The sequence below is a fragment of the Trachypithecus francoisi genome, unplaced genomic scaffold (genome assembly GCF_009764315.1).
Source record: "Trachypithecus francoisi isolate TF-2019V2 unplaced genomic scaffold, Tfra_2.0 Lachesis_group5, whole genome shotgun sequence".
Lineage (NCBI taxonomy): Eukaryota > Metazoa > Chordata > Mammalia > Primates > Cercopithecidae > Trachypithecus > Trachypithecus francoisi.
Genome location: NW_022681470.1, coordinates 120,503,805 through 120,526,255, shown reverse-complemented (window position 1 = coordinate 120,526,255; position 22,451 = coordinate 120,503,805). Strand labels below are relative to the sequence as shown.

General features: G+C 37.7%; 1 protein-coding gene across 3 annotated transcripts in view; it reads left to right on the top strand.

The window, feature by feature from the left end:
• Positions 1 to 22,451, top strand: part of SLC30A7 (solute carrier family 30 member 7) — a 106,341-nt gene that overhangs the window by 53,684 nt on the left and 30,206 nt on the right. For all 3 annotated transcript variants that reach the window (XM_033197805.1, XM_033197804.1, XM_033197802.1), the window contains exon 9: positions 18,777 to 18,867. In XM_033197805.1, the coding sequence (XP_033053696.1) occupies positions 18,777 to 18,867 (91 nt within the window). The remainder of the gene's footprint in view (positions 1 to 18,776; positions 18,868 to 22,451) is intronic.

Sequence of the window (22,451 nt, the reverse complement as noted above, 5' to 3'; positions counted from 1 at the left end):
GGGCAGTCAGTCTACAGTGAAGAGAGAATGGGGCTGCCTAGGTGCGCTTGAATCATTTACAACATTTTATAAAACTATGTGGGTAAGAGAGAAGGCAAATCTAATCAGAGAAACTATGGTTACAGCTCCCTGTTATGTGACTGAGGTCCTATAATACCATTCCTTTAAGGCTCAAAATATTTTGAAGTTCCAACAGCTTATATTTAGAATTACTTATTTTCACACAAACAATCAGTTCTCCAGCAGACACTAGCTGAGTATCCTCTAATTCAGTTCAATTCTGACACTACCTGGAGACAGTGTGAGATCTCACAGGTTGAGGGATCCCACTTCTGATGCCATTTGCAAGGCCCAGGTTAGTTTGCCTGTGCTTCTGATTGACCGACTATAAACTGGGGATCCCACAACCCCCTCCTTAGATTTGATTAATTTGCTAAAGCAGCTCACAGAACTCAGGGAAGCATGTTTACTGGCTTATTATAAAGGATATAACAAAGTATACAGATGAAGAGATGCATGGGGTGAGGTATTTGAGAAGGACAGATCTTCCATGTCCTTTCTTAGGTGAGCCATACTCCAGGAAACTTCATGTCTTCAGCTATCTGGAAGCTTCCTGAACCCTGTCCTTTTGGGTTTTTGTGGAGGCTTCATTACATAGGCATGATTGATTAATTGGCCATTGGTGATCAGCTTAACCTTCAGCCCCTCTCCCTATCTGGATCTTTCTAATCATGCCTTGATCTTTCTGCATGACCAGCCTACATCCTGAAGCTACCTACAGGCTACCAGCCATCAGTCAACTCACTAGAAAGACATCACTTTAGAGATTCCAAGGATTTTAAGAGCTGTATGTCAGGAAATGGGGTCAAAAACCAAATATGTATTTTGTAATATTACATCATTAGTAAAGCAGTTCTGTGCAACCTTAAAAAGGAGAATAAAGATGATCTTTATGTGGTAATGTGGTATGATTTTCAAGAACGTTATTAAGAAGACAAGATAGCACTTAATATGTAGCACATGATATATAGGTTTATAGCGTAAGCTATATAAAAGCACTGCTACCTTTTATATAAGAAGAAGAGACATACATAAAATCTCTATGTTTTCATATAATTTTGAAAAAGAAACACTGGAAGAATAAACCAAAAGCAAATATAGTTACCTTCTTGGCAGAGGAAAGGGATTAGAAGTGAGACTGAATTTTCATTTTATTTTATTTATAGATTTTTTTGAGACAGGGTCGGGCTCTGTCGCCCAGGCTAGAGTGAGGGCAGTGGCACAGTCTCAGTTCACTGCAACCTCTGCCTCCTGGCCTCAAGCCATCCTCCTACTTCAACCTCCCAAGTAGCTGGGACTACAGGTGCACACCACCACGCCTGGCTCATTTTTATAGAGATGGAGTTTTGCCATTTTGTCCAGACTGGTCTCAAACTCTTGGACTCAAGCAATCCACCCTCCTCAGCCTCCCAAAGTGCTGGGATTACAAGTGTGAGACACCGTACCGAGGCAGAATATGTTTTTAAAATACTTTTGATTTGGAATCATCCACATATTTAGCCCTTCAAAGAAATAAAAGTAAATCAAAAAAGTGAAAAGCATGTTAAGATTTTTTAACTTAATTTACTTGCTGCAAAAAGAAAAAAATTGACTCCTTTTGGTTCTTTAGTTTTTGTTTTTGTTTTTGTTATACTTTAAGTTCTAGGGTACATGTGCACAATGTGCAGGTTTGTTACATAGGTATGCTTGTGGTATGTTGGTTTGCTGTACCCATCAACTAGTCATTTACATTAGGTGTTTCTCCTAATGCTATCCCTCCCCCTGCCCCCCACTCCCCGGTGTATATGTGCCACATTTTCATTTTCTTAATACAGTCTATCATTGATGGACATTTGGGTTGGTTCCAAGTCTTTGCTATTGTGAATAGTGCTGCAGTAAACATACATGTGCATGTGTCTTTATAGTAGCATGATTTATAATCCTTTGTGGGATCACTGGGTCAAATGGTATTTCTAGTTCTAGATCCTCGAGGAATCACCACACTGTCTTCCATAATGGTTGAACTAACTTACACTCCCACCAACATTGTAAAAGCATTCCTATTTTCCACATCCTTTCCAATATTTGTGGTTTCCTGACTTTTTAATGATCTCCATTCTAACTGGCATGAGATGGTATCTCCTTGTGGTTTTGATTTGCATTTCTCTGATGACCATTGATGATGAGCATTTTTTCATGTGTCTGTTGGCTACATAAATGTCTTCTTTTGAGAAATGTCTGTTCATATCCTTCTCCTACTGTTTGATGGGGTTGTTTGTTTTTTTTTCCTTGTAAATTTGTTTAAGTTCTTTGTAGATTCTGGATATTAGCCCTTTGTCAGATGGGTAGATTGCAAAAATTTTCTTCCTTTCTGTAGGTTGCCTGATCACTCTGATGGTCATTTCCTTTGCTGTGCAGAAGCGCTTTAGTTCAATTAGATCCCATTTGTCCATTTTGGCTTTTGTTGCCATTGCTTTTGGTGTTTTAGTCATGAAGTCCTTGCCCATGCTTATGTCCTGAATGGTATTGCCTAGGTTTTCTTCTAGGGTTTTTATGGTTTTAGGTCTAACATTTAAGTCTTTAATCCATCTTGAATTAATTTTTATATAAGGTATAAGGAAGGGATCCAGTTTCCACTTTCTACATATGGCTAGCCAGTTTTCCCAGCACCATTTATTAAATAGGGAATCCTTTCCCCATTTCTTGTTTTTGTCAGGTTTGTCAAAGATCACATGATTGTAGATGTGTGGTCTTATTTCTGAGATCTCTGTTCTGTTCCATTGGTCTATATATCTGTTTTGGTACTAGTAGCATGCTGTTTTGGTTACTGTAGCCTTGTAGTATAGTTTAAAGTCAGGTAGCGTGACGCCTCCAGCTTTGTTCTTTTGGCTTAGGATTGTCTTGGCAATGCGGGCTCTTTTTTGGTTCCATATGGACTTTCAAGTAGTTTTTTCCAATTCTGTGAAGAAAGTCATTGGTAGCTTGATGGGAATGGTACTGAATCTATAAATTAGCTTGGGCAGTATGGCCATTTTCATGATATTCATTCTTCCTATCCATGAGCATGAAATGTTCTTCCCTTTGTTTGTGTCCTCTTTTATTTCACTGAGCAGTGGTTTGTAGTTCTCCTTGAAGAGGTCCTTTACATCCCTTGTAAGTTGGATTCCTAGGTATTTTATTGTCTTTGTGGCAATTGTGAATGGGAGTTCACTCATGATTTGGCTCTCTGTTTGTCTATTATTGGTGTATAGGAATACTTGTGATTTTTGCACATTGATTTTGTATCCTGAGACTTTGGTGAAGTTGCTTATCAGCTTAAGGGGGCTGAGATGATGGAGTTTTCTAAATATACATTCATGTCATCTGCAAACGGGGTCAATTTGACTTCCTCTGAAATTTGGGGCTGAGATGATGGAGTTTTCTAAATATACATTCATGTCATCTGCAAACGGGGTCAATTTGACTTCCTCTTTTCCTAATTGAATATCCTTTATTTCTTTCTCTTGCCTGATTGTCCTGGCCAGAACTTCCAACACTATGTTGAATAGGAGTGGTGAGAGGGGGCAACCTTGTCTTGTGCCGGTTTTCAAAGGAAATGCTTCCAGTTTTTGCCCATTCAGTATGATATTGGCTGTGCATTTGTGATAAATAGCTTTTATTATTTTGAGATCCGCTCCATCAGTCCCTAGTTTATTGAGAGTTTTTAGCATGAAGGGCTGTTGAATTTTGTCAAAGGACTTTTCTGCATCTTTTTAGATAATCATGTGGTTTTTGTCATTGATTCTGTTTATGTGATGGATTACATTTATTGATTTGGGTATATTGAACCAGCCTTGCATCCCAGGGATGAAGCCCACTTGATCGTGGTGGATAATCTTTTTGATGTGCTGCTGGATTCGGTTTGCCAGTATCTTATTGAGGATTTTTGCATCTATGTTCATCAAGGATTTTGTTCTAAAATTTTCTTTTTTGTTGTGTCTCTGCCAGCCTTTGGTATCAGGATGATGCTGGCCTCATAAAATGAGTTAGGGAGGATTCCCTCTTTTTCTATTGATTGGAATAGTTTCAGAAGGAGTGGTACTGGCTCTTCTTTGTACCTCTGGTAGAATTTGGCTGTGAATCCATCTGGTCCTGGACTTTTTGTGGTTGGTAGCCTATTAATTATTGCCTCAATTTCAGAGCCTGTTACTAGTCTATTCAGAGATTCAACTTCTTCCTCGTTTAATTTTGGGAGGGTGTATGTGTCCAGGAATTTATCCATTTCTTCTAGATTTTCTAGTTTATTTGCATAGAGGAATTTCTTGCCTTCTGCTAGCTTTTGAATTTGTTTGCTCTTGGTTCTCTAGTTATTTTAATTGTGATGTTAGGGTGTCGATTTTAGGTCTTTCCATCTTTCTCTTGTTGGCATTTAGTGCTATAAATTTCCCTTTACACACTGCTTTAAACGTGTCCCAGAGATTCTGGTACATTGTGTCTTTGTTCTCATTGGTTTCTAAGAACATCTTTATTTCTGCCTTCATTTCATTATTTACCCAGTAGTCATTCAGGAGCAGGTTGTTCAGTTTCCGTGTACTTGTGTGGTTTTGAGTGAGTTTCTTAATCCCGAGTTCTAATTTGATTGCACTGTGGTCTGAGAGACAGTTTGTTGTGATTTCTGTTCTTTTAAATTAGCTGAGGAGTGCTTTACTTCCAACTATGTGGTAAATTTTAGAATAAGTGTGATGTGGTGCTGAGAAGAATGTATATTCTGTTGATATGGGGTGGAGAGTTTTGTAGATGTCTATTAAGTCTGCGTGGTGCAGAGTTGAGTTCAAGTCCTGGACATCCTTGTTAACTTTCTGTCTCATTGATCTGTCTAATATTGATGGTGGGGTCTTAAAGTCTCCCATTATTATTGTATTGGAGTCTAAGTCTTTTTGTAGGTCTCTAAGGACTTGCTTTATGAATCTGGGTGCTCTTGTATTGGGTCCGTATATATATTTAGGATAATTAGCTCTTCTTGTTGAATTGATCCCTTTACTATTATGTAATGGCCTTCTTTGTCCCTTTTGGTCTTTGTTGGTTTAAAGTCTGTCCTATCAGAGACTAGGATTGCAACCCCTGCCTTTTTTTGTTTTCCATTAGCTTGGTAGATCTTCCTCCATCCCTTTATTTTGAGCTTCTGTGTGTCCCTGCATGTGAGATGAGTCTCCTGAATACAGCACACTGATGGGTCTTGACTCTTTATCCAATTTGCCAATCTGTGTCTTTTAATTGGGGCATTTAACCCATTTACATTTAAGGTTAATATTGTTATGTGTGAATTTGATCCTGTCATTATGATGCTAGCCGGTTATTTTGCCCATTAATTGATGCGGTTTCTTCATAGCATCAATGGTCTTTACAATTTGGCATGTTTTTGCAGTGACTGGTACTGGTTATTCCTTTTCATGTTTAGTGTTTCCTTCAGGAACTCTTGTAAGGCAGGCCTGGTGGTGACAAAATCTCTCAGCATTTGCTTGTCTGTAAAGGATTTTATTTCTCCTTTGCTTATGAAGATTAGTTTGACTGGATATGAAATTCTGGGTTGAAAATTCTTTTCTTTAAGAATGTTGAGTATTGGCCCCCACTCTCTTCTGGCTTGTAGGGTTTCTCCAGAGAGATCCGCTGTTAGTCTGATGGGCTTCCCTTTGTAGGTAACCCAACCTTTCTCTCTGGCTGCCCTTAACATTTTTTTCCTTCATTTCAACCTTGGTGAATCTGACAATTATGTGTCTTGGGTTTGGTCTTGTCAAGGAGTATCTTTGTGATGTTCTCTGTATTTCCTGAGTTTGAATGTTGGCTTGCCTTGCTAGATTGGGGAAGTTCTCCTGGATAATAACCCTGAAGAGTGTTTACTTTGTTCCATTCTCCCTGACACTTTCAGGTATACTAGTCAAACGCAGATTTAGTTTTTTCAAATAGTCCCAGATTCCTTGGTGGCTTTATTCATTTCTTTTTACTCTTTTTTCTCTAAACTTGTCTTCTTGCTTTATTTCATTAATTTGATCTTCCATCACTGATAACCCTTTCTTCTACTTGATCAAATTGGCTATTGAAGCTTGTGCATGCGTCACGAAGTTCTCGTGTCATGGTTTTCAGCTCCCTTAGGTCATTTAAGGTCTTCTCTACACTCTTAATTCTAGTTAGCCATTCATCTAACCTTTTTTCAAGGTTTTTAACTTCCTTGTGATGGGTTAGAACATGCTCCTTTAGCTTGGAGCAGTTTGTTATTACTGATCTTCTGAAGCCTACTCCTGTCAACTTGTCTAAGTCATTCTCCATCCAGCTTTGTTCTGTTGCTGGTGAGAAGCTGCAATCCTTTGGAGGAGAAGTGGCGCTCTGGTTTTTAGAATTTTCAGCTTTTCTGCTCTCGTTTGTCCCCATCTTTGTGGTTTTATCTACCTTTGGTCTTTGATGTTGGTGACCTACAGATGGAGTTTTGGTGTGGATGCCCTTTTTGTTGATGTTGATGCTATTGCTTTCTGTTTGTTAGTTTTCCTTCTAACAGTCAGGTCCCTCAGCTGCAGGTCTGTTGGAGTTTGCTTGAGGTCTACTCCAGACCCTGTTTACCTGGGTATCACTGGCGGAGGCTGTAGAACAGCAAATATTGCTGCCTGATCCTTCTGGGAAACTTTGTCCCAGAGGGGCAACTCGCCTGTATGAGGTGTCTGTCAGCCCCTACTGGGAGGTGTCTCCCAGTTAGGCTACATGGGGGTCAGGGATCCACTTGAGGAGGCAGTCTGTCCGTTCTCAGAGCTCAGTCCTCATGCTGGGAGAACCACTGCTCTCTTCAGAGCTGTCAGACAGGGACATTTAATTCTGCAGAAGTTTCTGCTGCCTTTTGTTCAGCTATGCCTTGCCCTCAGAGGTGGAGTCTATAGAGGCAGTAGGCCTTGCTGAGCTGTGGTGGACTCCGCCCTGTTTGAGCTTCCTGGCTGCTTTGTTTACCTTCTCAAGCCTCAGCAATGCAGATGCCCCTCCCCCAGCCAGGCTGCAGCCTTGCAGGTTGATCTCAGACTGCTGTGCTAGCAGTGAGCAAGGCTCCATGGGTATGGACCCACTGAGCCAGGCATAGAAGAGAATCTCCTGGTCTGCTGGTTACTAAGACCATGGGAAAAGTGCAGTATGTGACTGGGAGTGTCTCCTTTTTCCAGGTACTCTGTCATGGCTTCCCTTGGCTAGGAAAGGGAAATCCCCTGACCTCTTGGCTTCCTGGGTGAAGTGATGCCCCACCCTGCTTCGACTCGCCCTCTGTGGGGTACACCCACTGTCCAGCCAGGCCCAGTGAGATGAACCTTAGTTGGAAATGCAGAAATCACCCATCTTCTGTGTCGGTCACGCTGGGAGCTGCAGTGGTTCTTTAGTTTTAATGGTCACTCGTAATCTGTGTGTAATTTCAAACTCTCCACCACTAGGTATAGCCTGCCATTAAATTAATTTGTTATTTTGCTTAATTAATCCTTTGGAAACATGATTTCCAGTCATACCTCAGCAACTAAATATTTTAATATAGTTAGCATCCAATGTAAGTAGCAATTAGCTTACTTTGAGATGTTCCATATAAAATATTTCTCACAGTGATATATAAAATTTTGTATTTTAGGTAATCAGTCAAATAAGAGTTCTTTTTCTTTGTTTTATTTCACAATTTAGGTTTACTTAAACATGTGACTTTGGAAGTCAGCATGGAGTTTGGGCCCAGAGTGGAAATTAGGTGTCAGAGATTTGTTTTTGGTCATGTCATTTGACTGTACCAGCCAGTTCTATGATGGCAGAAAACTTTCACATTGTTTTCTGTCACTGCCTCTTGCCAAGGTCCACTGGGGTTATTTTTACTGTTCATGTTTTCCTGAGCTTTTGCATTTTTTTTTCTGTGGGCTGGTCCTTTTATACACTTTAAAAATCAGCTTCTCCTAAAATCAGGACTTTACTGTAGGCAAAGGTTCTCTGAAAGAGCCAACAAAGTCACTTTTATAACTTTATCACAGACTAGTTAAGAGCACTCACTATGTTGATGAAATCCTGTTTTAGTTTGGGTTGCCCTAGAGACATGATTCATGTCCCCCTCTGACAGGGATTCAAGTGCAAGTAGTTGATCTGGGAGGTGATCCTAACAAACACCTGTAGAGGAGTCGAGAAGTGAGACAGGGAACGGAAGGAGCCAGCATCGGGTTCAGTGTCAATGAGGTTACCACTATAGACAACTGGAGCTTAAGTTGCTGAGTGACTCAGGGAGCCAGTGTAGGAGTCATACTTCAGAGTTATCTCACTGGAGGGGAAGAAGGGAAATGGGATTTATAGACCAACTCTTCAGTCATTGGAAGAGAGCTGCTGAAAAGTGGGGGAGTGGTGAATCAGATTTTTTTCCATTTGGCAGATATGCAAAGCAAGCTTTGGGGTCAGGGAAATGCTGACAGTTAGAAGGAAAAGGTGTGCGAAGCAGGGGAGGGGTATGTCAGGGTACTAACACAAAGTACCCCTTTGTCTACTACAAAGCTAGAACTCATTTAGAAAAAGCAAAGCAATAACAACAAATAACAATGAAAAAGGGAATCAGGAAAGACAGAAAAATGCTGATCAGAAAAAAAAAACTTTGTTATAGAATCTTAGTTAATCCATTCCTAATTTTCAGCAAAGAACATCCACAAATTATACTAAAATGTTGCTTGTGAAAAAGGAGGCACTACCCTCCAAGTCTTGTAGTTGAAGAAGAATGGAATCCAACTTTTCCATTCCAGCGTTACCTGCCATAATGCTTCAAGGTGCACCTCTTTTCTTCAGTTCGAGCTGTCTCCCTACTGTCCCGTGTGCTCATGCCAGGTTCGCAGTAACTGCTGTGCCTTTGTTCGTGCTGCTCAGCCTGCCTGGAATTCTCTCCATGTTGTGAAAAGTCTTCCCACCTGGAAGACCTAACTCAGACCCTCCTCTAGCCATTGAGGTCCTGCCAACAACTTCCTGATTTCTCCCTCCTTACCCACCTGGCTAGGGTAAGAAGAATGGCTGGGCAGAAGAATAGCCCCAAAGATGGCCAAGTCCTCATCCCTGAAACCTGTGAATATATTACCTTACTTCACAAAAGGGACTTTTCAGATGTAATTAAGTTAAAGATTTTGAGGTGGGAGATTATTCTGTATGATTCAAGTGGGCCCAATATACCATAAAAAAGGGGTCTTAAAAGATGGAAGTGGAAGGCAGAAGAGTCAGAGTCAAAGAGAAGTCTGAAGAGGCTATGCTGCTGGCTTTGAAGATGGAGGAAGAGGCTGGGGCCAAGGAATGCGGGTGGCCTCTAGATGTCAGAAAAGTCAAGGAAACAGATTCTTTCTAGAACCTGTGACACCTTGATTTTAGCCCAATGGAACATATTTTGGACTTCTGACCTCCAGAACTGCAAGATAATAAATTTGTGCTATTTTAAGTCACACACACACACACACACTCACAAATTCACTATATAGCCAGAGTGCCTGGGTTCAAATCCTGTTTTAACTTTTTAGCTGTGTGAACTTGAACAAGTCACTTAGCTTCTCTGTGACTCAATTTTTCATCTTTAAAATGGGGACAATGAGAATACCTACCTTATAATTTGTTGTGTGTGATTTAAATGGGTGAAGATGTATATATAAAGTCTTGAACAGCACCTGCCACACTTGTAGTAAAAGTGTTAATTGCTTGCTTACCTTTCTTAAAGGAAGGCTGTTGGGAAGCAGACACTATCCCCTTAAATGTAGTCTTCTCTTACTATGCTGTTGTTTCATGTAATTGACTGTTATTCACTCATCACCAAATGGGGAAAGAGAGAGAGAAAAAAGGCAAGAAAAAAAAAAGAAATATAGTTCATCTATGTCTTCCCTAGTTACTTTGGAATGACTAGTTCTTGGCTGCCTGACGGGCCAGGTCCTAAACCAAATCCTAGATAGGTTATACCTGCATCATTTAAGAAGACAAAAGATTAACTGTACTTTCAATGATGCCCTTTTCCCCTTTTCTGCAGTGTCCTTCCTGGATGCTGGATTTCTTCACACAACATACTCGGCCATTAAGAGTCAAAGCTCTATTACCATTTTGTGAGGAAATGATGGGGTTTGAACACTATGTAGATTGGATCAAATATACCATTTTAAACTTATGTTAGTGATATGGTTTGGATTTGTGTCCCTACTCAAACCCCATGTCACATTGGAGGAGGGACCTGGTGGAAGGTGATTGGATCATGGGGGAGGATTTCCCCCTTGCTGTTCTTGTGATAGTGAGTGAGTTCTCATGAGATCTGATGATTTAAAAGTGTGTGGCACTTCCCCCTTCACTGTCTCTCTTTTTCCTGCCACCATGTGAAGAAGGTCCTATCTTCCCCTTTGCCTTCTGCCATAATTATAAGTTTCCTGAGGCCTACTCATGCTTCCTCTTAAGCCTGTGGAACTGTGAGTCAATTAAACCTCTTCTCTTCATAAGTTACCCAGTCTCAGTTTTTTATAGCAGTATGAAAACAGATAAATACAACTAGGTAGACATAGTTTAACTCAGATTCCTGATAGCCAGTTGAAACCAGAGATTAATTAGCATTTTTTTTTCTTTGAGACGAGTCTCACTCTGTCGCCCAGGCTGGAGTGCACTGACACGATCTCGGCTCACTGCAAGCTCCACCTCCCGGGTTCACCCCATTCTCCTGCCTCAGCCTCCCAAGTAGCTGGGACTACAGGTGGCCGCCAACACGCCCGGCTAATTTTTTTGTATTTTTAGTAGAGAGGGGGTTTCACCATGTTAGCCAGGATGGTCTCCGTCTCCTGACCTCGTGATCCGCCCGTCTCGGCCTCCCAAAGTGCTGGGATTACAGGCGTGAGAGCCAGGCCAATTAATTAGGATCTTGTTCCTATTCCTTTTGGATTTTTCTTGCTGACCTTTTTGTTCTGGGCTAATACTTGTCATTTCTGAAGCTACCTGAATGGTAATTAATTCAATTTTGATAGTCTTAAGTACTTGTTGTTGTCTCGTGGTTTTTCTAAACAGGTCCTGTTTCTTGACTTCTATGCTTTTTAAAGTGCAGATTTGCCTACAGAGCTTCTCCTGCGGGTGTCCATCCTTACCTAACTGCTGCTTTCAGATGGAGTGGGGCGGTTCCTCCAGGTCTCGTTAGCATTTCAATACAAATATTACCATATTTAATAGGAATAATATGAGTTTATTCCTGCCTGATCTTCTCTCAAAGCTGTGTATATTTTGTGGAGCTTTTTGCCCAATACTATATTGACTTTAGTCTCTTCCCATTTTAAGATTTAATTTTTACTTGTATTGCTGGTGTGATTTTAGTTTCTTCTTCATAAAAATGAGGAGAAGAGCTTTTATTAAGATAAATTGCACATTGAGAATTGAGAATGCTGATTGTTTCTAAGTATAATTCTTTCTAATGTATGTTTGAATGGAGGATAAGATACTTTGCTTTTTGTTTATTAGAGGTTTTTTTTGGATATGACTGAATTGGGAAGCTCTTCACTGTTATGCTATTTAGCTATTATTGTGAAGGTTTGAAAATCACGTCAAACCAGGGCTACTTTAAATGTCAGTAATCTGCCATTTGAAATTTCTAAGTACATATGACGTTCAGCAGATGTGTTAAGTGGTTGTAAGCATTGTGCTGGGCACTAGAAATAAAATGAATATGGCATTTTATTGTTATTCTCTTAACTCTAGAGAACATAACTATGATGAGATACTGCAGTGTGTGCAGAGCTTTTGTCTTGGCAGTGTCACACCCAACTCTGCCACTAACTCTTGCCCATGTATGACAAAGAACAAGTTATTTTAACCTCTCCAAGTCAGTTTTCTCATCTGTAAAATGAGGGAGTGATTCTAACATTTTCTTAAAGGTGACTTAAGGTTGTTGTGAGGATTAAATTAGAAAAAATTTATGAAAGCATTTTAAAAACTATTAAGTGCTATCTAAACAATGACATTACTAATTATTTACAAACTTGACATTATACACTGGTGTTTTGGTCCAAAGACCAGATGTATTAGGTGTTATAACTAAGTTCCAGAAGCTTATGGAAAAGGATGACTTTTTCATGACTTTGGCTGTGAGTTCTAGGGGTACCTTAGGGTATCTTAATATCCCCATTATTGAGTACGGTAGGTTCTCTGTAAATATGCATTGATTTGAGCCACAGGTTTCAGAAACACAGCATTATTAGGAAGTAAACCACAATCCCAGGTGATAAGATTTTGTGTTATCTATTCTATAGAAGGCTTATGAAATTGTAGATTAATAGGTAATTATCCATCACTATGAATTAATTATATTTATGCAAATGTGACCAAATGTTTAATTTAAATGTGAATTGCATGACCATTATGGGTCAATTTTCTTTGGCTTTTTTGTCCCCTGAAAATATAGTATACAACATTTGCCAAATTTATTTTTAAAATTTATTTTTAAAAGTATAATTTTCTTTCTTTATGTTTGTAGATTGTAAGAACCCCTACAATATACAGTAAAACTTGGTTCATAAGCTGATTCATGAAGATGAATCTGTAATTATGTTTTAATTAATATTACTTGACATTTCTTCTCAGATCTAAGTAATAATTTTAACTGAAACTTTTTATTGTTAAACATTATGATTGTCAGTAGTCTGGTCTTCAGAAAGTTTTGTAATGTATACCCTTTTTTGTTTGGTTTGTTTATGACTACTGGTAGATAATTTTATTTACTGTTGAAGTAGTGAGGCACTTTCACCAGAAACTACTTCTGAAGTAAGATTTGAATATATTTTGATTTGTAAAATTACTGGCAGTAAAGAGTAGTAAGTAACTACTGCTCATTTAATCTGTTAGCATTTAAAGGTAAAGCTTTCAAATTAATTTTATGTTTATGATTTTATGATTATAAATTTGATTTACCTTCAGCTTTTGAAGAATAAAATTATTGCCCTCTTTTACTGGTAAACTCATACTTAATGACTCATCTCTTTTTATTTATGATAGGGAAATGGTGTTTCATTGTGAAGGCTAGAATTGGGTTAGTCAACCAGAAGTGAACCTCTAATTGTTTCCAAACGCTTACTTTTTGGGTTTGGATGCAGCTCTAAGTCTTAGCTCAGTCAGGAATTTGCTAAGCTTGTCTTTTTCTACATATCCTTTCATTATGGCTAGATAGATTCAAGCTAAAATCTGGTTTATGCTTCTCCATTACAGTAGTTAATCAGAAAAATATGGACACAAACTCCTGAGCTAAACACAGTTTTAAAAGGCAAAAACTAGAGTTTCTAAAGGTTTCTTTTACATTTTTATGACTCTTTAAATTATTATAGAAATTGGCCTTGTTCTAAATTGCGTATCACCATGTGATTTAGCAAGTACCTTTATTCCCTACCATAGTTGTATGACCTATTTATGGCTCCTATAGCTGAAATTCTTGCATTATTTTAAAATTGATATTGGAGAAAGTTAGTGTGACATATCCATTTGCTTTGGTGAAATGCTTGCTGCTGTTGAGTGTAAACATTTTATTAAAATTCTACCTAAAAGGGCAACCATTCCAAATTTCAGTATAGGCAAGTCAATAAAAACCACAGTTGATCCTTATGAAAAAAAGAGATAAAAATGCACTATAATTTTTTTCCTTATATCAGTTATGATGTCTTATAATTTAGTTAATTTTAAAATATATATTTATTTCTAACATTAATTTTATTAAAATGTTTACATATGATTCTTGAATTATGTTAAAATGAGTGATCTCTAATTTCCCTTTTAATTCTAATATGATATTATCTGTGATCATGTAACTTCTTTACGGCCTCATGTGAAAGTGAATTTTAGGAGAAAAAAAAGAAGTACTAGGTTCTTTTTTAAAAAGGTGGTGGCAGGGAGTAGCAGACTTTGGAAGGCAACACGCATGGAATACACACATAAAAATTTGAACAAAGATTTGGATAAATCTGTAGATGTTTTTTCTAGGTGAGTTATTAAGAGACTATTGGACTGTCTAAGAGAATGTCTTTAATGTTTTAAGGCTGATCTCAAGGATTATTATAGATGAGATTCACTATCTCTTACTGTATTTTAGCTCCTTGGGGGAAACAACTAGACTAAACCTGAGTATTCTGAAACAATGAATTTTTAAAAACTTATTCGCACAAGTTATTTCACCCCTGTTGCTTAAGTAGTCTTATTTCTCATACTGTATGCCTTCTGTTGCAGTTGAGTCAATGCCTCTTCTATTCCTTTTTCTCTTCCTCTTTTCTTTTAAAGATATGTTTAAAAAGAAGTTATCAACATACTAATTAAGAAAACCATTCACCAAAAGTTCATGGAAAGTGAAAATGGATACAAGCATAGTATGTCGTTGCTTTAAATTCGTATGTGCCTTCTTCTAAATGGTGTACCCTAAATGAGTTTGATGCCTGATTTCCATTGCCTTCTCTGCAGGCTTATTACAAATAAAATTATGAATTTCTCTGAACTAAAATATTCTATATTATTTATTTTTGTATTTCCAGTATCTAGCACATGCTTGCTCCATGGTTGGCATATAACAGATGTTTGTTGACTTGAACTTTTCAAAACTGAACTTGGAGTCTAACAACCTGATCTATTCTAGTTCTCCTGCTCATTAGCTGTGTCTTTAAACAGACATTTCACACCTTAAACAAGTTACTTTGGTGTTCTAGGCCACCATTTCCACAACTCTAGAGTAAAGTCCCATCTGGTTCTAGAAAATCTGATGCCAGATACATAGTAGTAGATCCTTAATAATTGCTTAACATTGATTGCTTAATAAAATTCATTTGCTGGATTATCTATCATGATAGAATAAATCATTTTGCCAAGTATATCTATGTGTCATTTGGTGACACTACTTTTTTCCCCTTAGTATATAAATACAATTTATATTTTCTTTCATTTCCAAATATATTCTCTCTCTAGTATTCTTTAGAGTTTAACCACTTTTTCTTATTGAATGGAAAATATATAAAAGATGAAAGAAATTGCCTGGATGTTTAGCCTACTCCTTCATTTTATAGATGAGAAAACTGATGCTCTGGAAGAATATGTGATTTGCCTACAGCTGTTTAACGGCAGAATCAGAACCCAAGTGTCATGGTTTCCATTTGAGAGTAATTTTCATGTCAGATATCTAAATATTGTTAGTAGTTCCCTAGATTAAGATTGGAGAAGAAATTATTAAAATAACTACACTTAGGATGTAGGTAAGAAAAAAACTTTTTTTCTTATTCTCAAACAGTAATTCAAGGAGAACCATTTTCATTCCTCATTTTCTGAGTACAGTTAGGAAAAGATAAAAATTTTAAGTTTAATATATAAAAACATTCTGTGATGGATTCTTTCTTTTTCCTGAGAAATGAGGATGGAGAGAGTAAAGAAAAATGATGGTTGAATTGTACCTAATTAATATGCCATCATTTTTTCTTTGCCTTTTTTGTAAATACAGGAAGTCGTCACTTATTTAATAACAACACAGTAGGTAGAAACAGAGACCACTCTTCAGTTTAGATGAATGAATAACCAATATTCTTCACTGTCAAAATCCTTAAGTCCATTTGCAGTTGTTTTCTACTCATTTTTTTTCTCTTTCTCCAACCTGGCTTTTACTGTTCCTGAAATGTTACAGTGGATGGCCTCAAACAATATTTGCATTGTTTAATCTAATGGCCTTTTTCTGTTTCTGTTTTTCTTCATTGAGGCATTTACTATTGCTGGAAATATGTTTCCCCTTTTTCCAGATGTTTTACTTACCGTGCCTTTACTTTCTTTACCTAGTGCCTTTTCTTAACTGCTAATGATTCCATATATTATTTAAGATTTAGTATTGATCGCTAGCCTTAGATATACTTTTTAAATTTATGAATTAATTATGTTTAATGGATTCAGCTATAAATTCTGTTCCATAAACATTTATTTGCCAAACACTGTCTTGAGATGCTGGGTTTACAAACATAAATAATTCCTACCTCAAAGCAACTTTCAGTTTAGAGGGAGGGGGAAACACGAGCTGGTAATTATCATGCAATGTAGTAATAGTGTAGGTAGCACAGATTGTTTTCATAGGAGCACAGAGAAGACACTTCATACAGTGTAGAAGACAATTTGGGATCAGGAAATATACCCTAAAAGAGGTGACACATGAAATTTCAAAGAATGAATGTAAGACTGTAGGGCAGCTTAGGGACATTCTAAGCAGAGGTTACAGTTTGAGCAAAACCATGAAAGTAAGAAACAGTATAAGGTAAAGTACAAGTATGTTTTATTTGGAGAGCTTAAAATATGAAGCAAGGATTAACAGGAGGCAAAGGTAGAGGGCCAGATCCAAAAATATGCCATGTTAAAGAGCCAGCACTTAATTCCCTAGGCAGTGGGGAGCTTTTGACACATTTCTTAGTGGAAAAGGGATAGGGTCACATACCTATTTTATGTAGATTAGTCTAACAAGTCTGATTGTATCAGTTATCTGTGGATACGTAAAGCACTCGAAAACCTAGTAGCTAAAATAATACACATTATTATCTTATACTTTCTGTCTTTCAGCAACCTGGGTATAGCTAACTATGTTGCCTGGCTCAGGGTCTCTCACAAGGCAGTAATCAAGGTAGCAGCCGGGGCTACAGTTACTCCAAGGTTCATGTCGGGGAGAGTCTACTTCTGAGCTCACTCAAGTGGTTGCTGACAGCATTATGTTCCTTTTGGGCCGTTGAACTGAGGGTCTGCCTAGTATCTCTCAAGAGGTATCCTTCAGTTTCTTGCCACATGGTCCTCGCTATAGCACAGCTCACAACATAGCAGCTGTGTGAGAGCAAGTGAAAGCAAACGAGGAGGGTATACAAGACAGAAGCCAGAGTCTTTTTACTTAATCTTGGCAGTGACGTCTCATCACTTTGCCATACTCTGTTCATTAGCAGCAAGTCACTAAGTCCTGAAACTTTACATAGGGCATGAGTACTACATAGGGCAGGGTCATTGGGAGCCATCATTGAAGCTGCTTGTTACGTGGACTTGAGGAAATAAGACTAGAGCTGAAGCGACCACTTAGGAAGCTATCATAATAATCCACGTGGAAGATATGGAGATTATTGTGGACATGCATAGTACAATGAAAGGGAAGGAATTGAGTCAAGAAACCTTTAGGACATTAAATCATGAGAACTTGGTGATTTAAGGGAGAAGAAGGAATTAAGGGTGACATCTAATTTTTCTTAATTTGATTATTTATATTTCTGTCATTCATTTAACCAACAATTGGGCCCACTTTATGACCAGCACTGTGCTAGATCTTGGGAATATAATAGTGAGCCAGATAAGCACTGTGTCTATTCTTTTGGGTCTTTCTTGGTACCTCTCTTTCCTTTCTATCTGTCAAAATACCACTAGTCCTGAAAGTACACTTGCTTCTGCTCTTCTTATGAGACCTTCCTTGAAGAATGGATGTTCTTTTTATCTTCTTCAGCTACAGCTATTATCAGAAGTTTCACTTGGAAAATTTTGAAATTCTCTACGTTTAAAAGTGAGCACTGAATTAAGCTATTAAGTGTAGGGAAGCCATTTCTGACCTCCTCTCTCAACCTACTTCAAGCAGTAGAACAGTGCATTGCCACTTTGAATCACTGGAATCACATGGAGAGCATTTTTTTGGACATTTCCTCAAAAATTCTGATTCAACATATCAGAAGTGAAAACAAAATGAGACTCTAAGGTGAATTGGATATTGCTAGACTAGAAAGCCATTACATTCGAGTAACCTTCACCATTCTACTATTAATTGTTTTGTGTACCTTTTTTTGTTTTGTTTTGTTTTTGAGATGGAGTCTCATTCTGCCTCCCAGGCTAGAGTGCAGTGGCGTGATCTCTGCTCACTGCAAGCTCTGCCTCCCGGGTTTACGCCGTTCTCCTGCCTCAGCCTCCCCAGTAGCTGGGACTACAGGTGCCCACCACCACGCCCAGCTAATTTTTTTTTTTTTTTGTATTTTTAGTAGAGATGAGGTTTCACGGTGTTAGCCAGGATGGTCTCAATCTCCTGACCTCGTGAGCCACCCGCCTTGGCTTCCCAAAGTGCTGGGATTACAGGCATGAGCCACCGCCCCCAGCCTGTTTTGTATACATTTAATCATCCAAATAGCCTAAAACAGTAGTTTCAAATACTAATTGAGGACAAGTTACATCAACACATACAGACTTTTGGGCACCATCCCTAGAGGAGCTGAGTTCATTTCACTGCATCTGTGGTTATCGCCAGGCTTCTATATTTTTTAAATAATGAAATATGACTGATACTGAACAAATAGACTGATGTATTCATTTTTTTGTCTTTTCCTTATCAATACTATTCAGATAAGTGCATGTAAATATTTGATAAATATTAAGGAACAGTTAGCATGGTAGGCTATGATTACTTTGGAAGGTTCTGACCACTTGGAGTCATATTTTAACTAACAGTTGAACATGTGCTGAGTTTAGATGATATGATATTATTTTAGTTTTTTATAGCTTTACTTTTTCATACATTAATACATTTTCTCTAGGTCTTTTACTTTTACTTTGGATAATTTACTGATCACATGGAAATTCTAAAACAATGGTTGATTGTTTTTTCTCATATTATTCTAAGTCCTATTATATTCTACCATAGGAAGGGATATTATTACTTTCATGCTGGATGGGATTGTCAGAATGTGACTTTAACAAATTGTTGTTTTCCTTTTCCTTAGTGTTATTCCTCTTTTAAGAGAATCTGTTGGAATATTGATGCAGAGAACTCCTCCCCTATTAGAAAATACTCTGCCTCAGTGCTATCAGAGGGTGAGTTTCAAATATTCCAAACCATTGGGTTTTATGCTGTTTTCAATCTCTTGATTTTCAGCTTTCACAAATATGGGTAACATGTGTTTATAATTGAATATTTCTTCCAAGATTGAATGCTGACCATGAAATGTCATTTATACAAGCCAGAATAAAATTGTTGGAAAATGTTGAACTTTACTAAAGAAAATGTAGTAGAAATTGTTCTGATCTAGAAATTGAGCAGTTTTTTAAAATATAGAATATCTATAGCAGAGACATAAGGATTTATTCAACATAGAGTTTTTGAGCTCCCACTCTACCAGATACTCTTCTAAAATATTGGGGAGGTAATGGTAAACAAGACAGACAGTGCCTCTGTTTCATGGAACTTACAGTCCAGTGGGGAAATACAGGAACTAAACAATAAGTAGATAAATAAGAAAATATCAATGAGAATTACTATAGTAGAAATAAAACAAAGTGATGTGTTAGTCATGGATGGCTACCTTAGATTCACTAAGGGAGTTATATGCACGGAAATTGAAACTTTAATGACAAGAAAGAGCTAGCCATATGAAAATACTGGAGAAGAATGTTCCAGGCAAGGGAAATTGCTAATGTAAAAGTGCTATGGCTGGATTTAATTTGTGTTTGAAGAACAGAATAAAAAAGGCCATTGTGGCTGAAGCATATTAAATAAAGGGAAGAATGGCTTGAAAGCCTGGAGAGAATGGCAGGAGCAAGATCATTTAGGGTTTTGCGTCATAATAAGAGATTTAGATTTAATTCTAACTCAGTGGGAAGCATTGGAAAGCTTTTAGGCAATAGAAGTGTCATAAATCCTATGTTTTCAAGAGATTATTGTGTTTTCTATGAAGAGAACATATTCTAGGGAGGATGAAAGCAAAGAAAACCAGTTATGAAGTTATTGTCCTCTAAGTGAAAAACAATAGTGGTTTAGATTACAGTTGTAGCAGTGAAGATAAATATACATTTGGGATATGTTTTTGGAAGTGGATTATATTAGCGGAGGGTAGAGAAAGTGTTGGTTTATTACTTGGTAGATGGTGGTGCCACTTACTAGATGGTAATGCCACTTACTGAGACTGAGGCCTTGTTGGTACAGGTTTGAGGATGGAAAATCTCCCAAATGAAGAGTTATATTCTGGATATGTTAAAATGGAAATGGCTACTACACTTCTAGGAGAAATGTTACTTAAGTAGTTGGATATGAAAATCTTGAGTTTTGGGGACAGATAGGACCAGAAAGAGTTATAAGTCATCCATATATGAATAACTTCTAAAACACCAAGATTATATGTGATTACCTCCAGAGAAGTTCTAATTCTACTCTTTTAGCTCTGCTTTCAACTCTAAATTTGGAGCACAGGTGAGAAAGCCAGGAAAGGCAGTGGTTAGTGGGATGCTGGAAAACCAAAAGAGTATAGGATCACAGAGTTGAAGAAGGAGGAAGTAATTAACTGTGTTGAATATTTCTGTGGGGTCAAGGAGGGTAGAAACAAGAAGTGATCAGGCCGGGTGTGGTGGCTCATGCCTGTAATCCCAGCACTTTGGGAGGCTGAGGTGGGCGGATCATGAGGTCAGGAGATTGAGACCATCCTGGCTACCACGGTGAGACCCCGTCTCTACTAAAAAAAAAATACAAAAAATTAGCCAGGCATGGTGTTGGACACCTGGAGTCCCAGCTACTCGGGAGGCTGAGGCGGGAGAATGACCTCAACCCAGGAGGCGGAGCTTGCAGTGGGCCGAGATCTTGCCACTGCTCTTGAGCCTGGGCAATGCGAGACTCTGTCTCAAAAAAAAAAAACCAGAAGTGATCATTGACTGGCCTTCTGGATGCCATTAATGACCTTGTTAAGAGCAGTTTCATTGGAATGTTGGAGAAGGGAGCATGATTTCAATGAATTAAGGAGAAAATGAATGGGGCAGTGACAACTCCTTTACGAAGTGTTGTTAAAGGGAGCAGAGAAATGAGTTGATAGCGGATATGGATGTAGTATCAGGATAGAGGGTATTTTTTTGTTTTTAAAGTAGGATGTTTTAGAACAGCATTATCCCGCAGAACTTTTCCCAATAATGGAAATGTTCTATAATCTGCACTGTCCAACATGGAAGCCACAAACCACATGTGGCTAGTGTAACTGATTGTTTTTAACTTAATTTCCATTCATTGAAATAGTCACATGTGTCTAGTGAGTTTTGAATTGCACAGCACAGTTCTAGAACATGTGCATTAACTAATGGTAACAGTCTAAATGAGAGGAAGAAATTGTTATAGTACTAAAGGACATTATTAAAGGAATGACATCATGAGAAAGTGAGAAAGGATAGAACCCAAAGCACAATGGAAGGATTAATTGTTGATAGTAACAGGGGTACTGTATCCTCTGAGGGAATGCAGAAATGCTGACATAGATGGGGAGTCGTTGGTAGCTTTAATGGTAAAGGATAAGGGATTTTCTTTGTAATTCTGTTTTCTCTATAATGTACCAGGCAGTGTAATCATGCAGAGAGATCAGAAGGCTAGAGGAAAAAGGAGAAGGTATAAAATAATCTTTTGATACAGGGAAAGTACATATTGCCCATTCAAGATTTGTGGTTATTATTTTAAGGTAGCATCAATCAGCATAATTGTTACTAATTGTTTTATATATATATAAAACTATATATATAATATATATAACTATAGTTATTATATATAACCATATATATAATTGTTATATATAACTATATATAATTGTTATAGATATATAACTATATATAATTGTTTTATATATATAAAACTATATATATATATATATATATATAGTTTCTCTTCTTCACAATAAACTGCAAGGTGAGTATCATCTTCCTTTCCCTAGATAAAATTGAGGCTCATCTTAGGTCCAAATGCTAGTGGCTGAATCAGGATTCTAATCCACGTCACTCTGACTCTAAAGGTCATGTTCTTTCTACTGTACCACACTGCCCTTTTCATCTGTAACTACAGTTTCCTCCCATTTTTTAATTGGTAAAATTAAAGCCAGTTTCTACAGGAATTATTCTTTAGTTTGTGTTTTAAGATAACTACAGTCATGTACTTGTACTGCTACATATGGAAGTAGGAGAAATCTTTTCAATCAGGTTATTTCATTAACAGTAGAACTCACCTTAGGCCTCATCCATGAGGATGCCATGTAGAAAAAACGTGGAGGGATATCTGGCTAAAACAGCTATGTTGTCAGAATCCAAAAAGAGGAAGAAAAAGTATACCTTGATCTTTTTCCCCAATAAAAGCGATTTTTAAAGAAGGCACGGTAGATGTTATCTCAATTTCCCATCAACTGTCGTGGAGTTATAGAAAAAAAATGACTACATTCATCAAATTCCAACAAAAAATAAATAGTTTTGATAGATATAAGATCAACATTTTCTTAACTTCCCAAGTAGATTATGTAAAATTCAGAATCTCCGAACTGAAAAAGATCTTAATGTGCATTTGGCCCAGCCTTCTGTCTGTTGCAAAATCTCCTCTATGACATCAAGTTGGTATTACAGCTTCTTGACCATTTCCGGAGATAGATAGTTAACACACTCCCAGA